General features: G+C 40.6%; 1 protein-coding gene across 1 annotated transcript in view; it reads left to right on the forward strand.

Annotated features, from left to right (window-relative positions):
• The first annotated feature begins 4,428 nt into the window (after positions 1-4,428).
• Positions 4,429-5,973, forward strand: part of NIPAL1 (NIPA like domain containing 1) — a 12,424-nt gene continuing 10,879 nt past the window's right edge. Inside the window, exons 1-2 of the mRNA XM_057366742.1 lie at positions 4,429-4,498; positions 5,591-5,728. Of these exons, the coding sequence (XP_057222725.1) occupies positions 4,429-4,498; positions 5,591-5,728 (208 nt within the window). The remainder of the gene's footprint in view (positions 4,499-5,590; positions 5,729-5,973) is intronic.

Below are 5,973 nucleotides of genomic sequence, written 5' to 3' on the forward strand. Positions count from 1 at the left end.
TTCCAGAAAAAAAAGAATACATATTTGAAATTTAAAGAATAAAAGTTATTTTAAATAACACAGTAATAGGCAACAAGGAAATGCATACTCTTACACACAGTGGAAGCCACATACACCAGTTTTGAGTAAGATATGCAACATAACAAATAAATAAAGAAATGAATAATCTTTTAAATTCTGACATATGCTTCACTATTACCTYTGAAAAGCTGAAATGTAACTCTTATCCTAAAATCATAGATATGAAAGGAATCACAGAAGGTCACTGCATCCAACTGGTATTGAATCTTGATCAGTTTACCTCTGTTATTCTCAAAGGGTTTTGCCTGGCTTGCAGTCAGAAAGATGTCAGTATTCAGTGGTGAGCAGTGATTTTTTGAATGTCTGGTGTCATGGAGTGCCTGGGACTTGTGCCTTAYTGTGAGTCATAAAGGAGCTGGTGCACCTTTTTACTCTTGTATGGTACTGACAGTTTTCTTTCAAAATAAGCAGTCCTGCAAAGCAAGACCTACTTACTTTTTTTCTTTATTGGTTTATTATGGATTTTTTCAAAGCTCTCAAACAGAGGAAGATGAGTCCTACTAGGCCAGACCAGTTCCTTGTCTGACAATGGCCAGGACCTTACTTACCTGTGAAGAAGTTTATAGCACAAGCTCTGGATGAGCTCAGCACAGTGGTGTCAGTTCTGATCTCTCTTGGAAGCCAATTACATAGCTGTCATTGACTTCATTGACAATTATATTAGTTTAGTGTCAAAATTTTTTCATGCATATTTTTCCTGTCATTCTGTATTCCAGTGAAGTAACCTTGACTGATGGGACAATGACTGAACTGATGGATTATTATTTTAGTAGGCCAACCATAATCTATTTTTGCATCTCGCATTGTCACCCTCTGTAATTCTTCTCAATCCTATTAAGGCTACCTGTAGTTTCAGATACCCATAACTAAAACACTAGATACATTATACATGTGTATGACTTATAAATAAGCAGGTTTTAAGGGCACKATATTGCCTTTCAGCTTACTGTGTTGTAGCTGTGTAAATAGAGGAGTGTTTGGATTGGGACCACAGTTTTGGCAGGCTCATTTTCTGCAAATACTGTCCTATCTCTTCTAGTGCTGATGTGATTTCAGCAATTAATGTCATGTTGGAAGTGCTGTAGCCGAGAAGACTCCAGGACTTCTGGCTTRTTTAGTATGCCCTTGTGTAGAATTCCACATCATGAAGCACAGTCAGCCATAGTGAAGCCTGATGACTGGAAAAACTGCAGTGCCAGCAGTGTCTCCTCCACCAGTAGATGGTACTATATTTTTACTTTAGGGTGTGTGACGGAGAGTGAAACAGAAGCAAATTCAGATGTGTGTTGGTGTGTTGCTCCGACGTACAGATGAGTCTGGAATCACAAAGCACTGGATAGACTACAAGCACGCTCAGGTACAGAGCACAGCCCCACACAGTGTGCTCAAAAACTGTGTCAAAGCCTTTCACCATCATCTTCCAGGMCCAGACCCTAGTTTTTGCATGACTACTCTGCACAGGGATTAGCACTTCTAATGCTTCGAAATGTCCACACTGTGCCTGGCCATGCACAGCAGTTTTTTCTGTGCCCTGAGATGAACTGGCAATAAGATTATCCTTGTGCCTCTCAGGTTCAGTGGGTCTCTGCCCTGAGATGTCTATTCAACTCCCAGCCTGAAAACTGCAAGGAACAGAAGGACTGGCTTATCAGAAAATACTAGATTCCCTGGAAAATACTAGATCTGCATTCAATAGTATAATTGGGATAAAGAATAATTGTAGTGACCCTGCTGGAGTTCCAGAAGCTCTATACAGTCAGTGTTTCTGTTTCACAGGATTTTATTTCAAGTTAAAATAACACAGGAAATCTTGGTCAGCTGTTCATAATTATGATGCTAAAACATTTACACATACAAAGGTGATTCAACTGATATTAATTCTGCTTAAGCAAAAATCATCAAAATATGATATTGCYGCTGATAAGAGTGGTAAAAATGCACTGTAGATAAAAAAGGTTTATTAAATCTAGCCTTGCCTTGTCTTTCATTCATTGAAGTATAGGACTTAAGGTGACACTGTCTGGGCATTTATCAGGGAACATGTATATAATTAATCTCTATATAGCAAGCAGAGCAATCTAGTAATTTTGAACTTCAGTCTAGAGACTTTTTTTCTCCGTTTAAGTCAATTTCTTCATGTACTGCTCCTGCAAGTCTTCACTAAATCRCCAGTATTTGGGATAGATGGAGAGTTCCCATGGTCAGAATTTCACTCATAAATCTGCTTCAGTAATTTTTGTGTGGCTACATGCCAGGACAGGTAATAAACCTGTCTGTAGCTGCTGTATTGAACAGAGCTCCTATTTTGACATTGTCCCGTAGCAGCAATTGCCTGCAGAGTCGTGCAGAGCAGGGAGTCTGAGAAATGATTACAGGACTTAAAAACGCCACAGGCAATTCTCCTAAATCATAATTAAAAATAGATAGCTCTTGCTTCATGTCTGCACCTGGACTAGATGCACAATGAACAGGTTTTCYAATTGTGGTGAAACTTCTTGTCATCATCTTCAGTATTTATGATAATATAATGAAATACTGCATAAAGGACTCAATGTATATGCATATGAGAAAAAAAACATCTCCAGTAAGATTAAAGAATTTAATCTTGGAGTCCCACAAATTGTGGTAAGTAATTCATTCATTCAGGTAAAGATGAGGTTTATTAAGGCATAAAAATGAGATTTCTAATGACTTTTTAATTTATATATGTAAAATAATAAAGTTGGCTAGATAGTTTGTGCTTCCATTCTTATTGACGACCAACAATTAAAGTCAGTGCTTGCTGACTTTCATTAAAGTGTCATGAAGCCTTTAATACATTAGACAATTCATGAACTTATGCAACTACATAAGTAGCAGAATTTTAACATAAATTTTCTCCTGCATTTTCCACACCTTTAATGGGAACAAAACCAATGCAATAACACAGAAAGGCATATCAGGGTTTCACAACACACTTATTCCTCTTTTGGAGAAATGGGAACTGCCACAAAATTGCTTTGACTGTTTGTTACCTCATGCACAAAAGCTTGATCTGTGCTTAGCCATACCTGGCATAGCTCCAGGAATTAAATGGGTCTGTGCTGATTTGCATTAGCTCATGATCCAGGTATTGCTCTAAATCAGTCATAAGTGTCATTTTGAATGGTAAACTGGCATTTTTTTCCTCTTTATGTCAAATGATAAGATTGTATATCAATACATTATTTTCTTTCCCATTTGACCTTTACATTGCATCCAAAAAAAAAGAAAAATATATCAATGTTGATAAATTACTTTTATGTTATTTCTTTCTTCCTGACATTGTCTGAAAGTTCTTCAAAACAAGTTGAGTATGAAAACTGCTAATCATCAGTGAAGTATTCACACATGAAGTATGCCTACTCTCTTCTACAATAATATAGATTCCAAGTTTTTTAGCTCTGTCCATTGACTTGGATTGTTTGTCACAAGTTTTTTGTGATTTCATATTTTTTTCAGGGAAAAAAAGTTTCGCAGTGGTTTCTGCAGTTTATTATAATATAAAAATATGAAGCATGTAAAGATTTTCAGCCAATAAACAACAAGTACATAGTATCATTTGAGTTGGAAAATGCTCTGAGTACAAGTTAACCAGAAACTAATAAGTTCACYRCTAAACCATACCCMTCAGCACCACATCCACACATCTTTTAATGTATCTTCACGGATGGCGAGGCCATCATTTCCCTAGATGACCTGTTCCAATGCTTGACAACCCTTTGGGTGAAGAAAAACCTTCCCTGGCACAACTTGAAGCTGTCTCTTCTTGTCCAGTTACTTTTTACTTGGGAGAAGAGACCAAGCCTCTCCTAATGACAACCTCCTTTCAGGCAGTGGTAGAGAAGTGTCAGGTTCACCCTGAGCCTCCTTTTCTCCAAGCTAAACACCCTCAGCTCCCTCAGCCACTCCCCATAGCACGTGTGCTCCAAACCCTTCCCCAGCCCCGCTGCTCTTCTGTGGACGTGCTCCAGCACCTCAATGTCCTTCCTGTAGTGAGGGGTCCAGAACCAACACAGGATTCACTGTGTACCCTCATCAGTGCCAACTTCAGGGGGACAGTCACTGCTCTGGCCCTGCTGTCCACAGTATTCCTGACACTGGCTTTCTTAGCCACCTGGGCACACTGCTGGTTCATATTCAACTGCTATCAACCAATGTTGACATTTTATTCATTAATTAGAAAGACTTTGACATGCATGGTCTGCTAAAGGACTTGGCTCTCCTGTACCAAGCATGATTTCAGAAGTGTTTGCTGCACTGTTCTCAGTATTCTTGCTCTGGGTAATGCACCACAGCAAAGCCCTGAGCAGCAGGTCAGCACGAGCTATGCCAGCGGAAGAGGAGGTTTTTGGCAGCTCACCCTCTCCCACCTTCTCWGCTGCTTCAGCAGGACATTGTGAATATTACCACCTCACTTCTCAGCAGATCTGCCAACTGAGTCCCTTGCAATATTGCAGCAAGCTCATAAAATTGACAYTTTTACAGAAACAGAGTTGACAGATCTGAGAGGACATAGAATAAAAATAGGAGTTTGGAGCAGACTGCAGACATGCATCTGYCCATATATGTGGTTTTATCCTATGSGCATGCTCATGTTGYAGAAGAAGATCAAAGTGTGCTCCCGAATTTTGAGATTGTACTTTAAATTTTTAACATAACTTTTCAAATACCATTTAAAATTATTGCTCTGTTTTTTCAGCAGTAACCTGTTTTAGAAATGTTAAAGCAGAGAAATTGAACTGGATCCAGGCCACCTTCCACAGAATTGTTATAATGTAGATAAAGTGGAATGGTAATAAAAATTACAAAAGCAAATGCAATGGTCCTTTTCTCCTAACATACAGAGTGCTGGTTACGCTAGAAAATAAATGTAGCAATAAAAAATGAAACTAAGACATTGAAATTGTTCTCTTGGTTTAATCACAGGACTGCAAAGTCAAGGATACCTGAGGCAAGGAAAACGAAGTTATTTTGTTGATAATGTCACTGTATTTCAGTAGTCTGCCCCAGTGGTAAAACTTTCCAAAACCAATGATGATTAGTTTTGGTGCTGTTCTGCAAAGCACAGTTACAGTTCTAATCTCAATCCTGCATGTCTCTGTRGTGCTCTGTGGAGGTGTGTTAAATTTGCAATTTTGCGTACTTTGAGGAATCTTTGTACATGCTAAGGGTCCACAGACTGCCCCAGGAAATTTGCTGAGCAACATKTAATGTTATATTAAGCCTTACATTTTTGTAAATATATTTTATTCTATTATGTCAAAAAYAAGACCTTAGACTTCCACGTTGAAACTATTGATTGGGTAATAAAGGTAATTATTTCTTATAACAACCTGGAGCGTCTTAAGCCACAGGAAGTCATCAGGGTATGCATCACCAGGCACTGCCCTMGTTCTATGAAGCTGGTGTAGTTTGGCCAGGGGATCCCTGTGCCTGCCTGCAGATCCACTGGCCAAAGTGAGCACGGGCTGCTTGTCACAGATGTAAGTAGCTGCACACCAAGAACGCTCACCTCTTCTCCCAAGTGCGAAGARGAGGAGAATTAAATCCATAGAGACTCCCAGGAGAGGCAAATGCTGCCGAGGTACTCCAGGAGAGACCTCTCTTCTTTGGATTCAGGGTACAGGTGGGGTCACAGAACTCCCCACGTCTGGGGCTTGACGACTATCCAGAAAGGCCACTCGGGGTCACTCCTAGAACCCTGCGTGCCCATTGCCCCCCAGGCGGGTGCAGAGGGGCGGCGGGGATGCCGCCTCCATCTCCTTCTCCATCGGGGAGCGCCCAGGTGCGCCGGGCCGCGCCCGGGCGGGCGGAGCCGGCGGCGCGGAGGCCGCGGAGCCCCGCAGGCCGGGGGCTGGAGAGGCGCTGCCC

Source organism: Malurus melanocephalus, unplaced genomic scaffold, assembly GCF_030028575.1.
Source record: "Malurus melanocephalus ecotype Western Australia unplaced genomic scaffold, MMel_1.1 scaffold_71, whole genome shotgun sequence".
Taxonomy (NCBI): Eukaryota; Metazoa; Chordata; class Aves; order Passeriformes; family Maluridae; genus Malurus; species Malurus melanocephalus.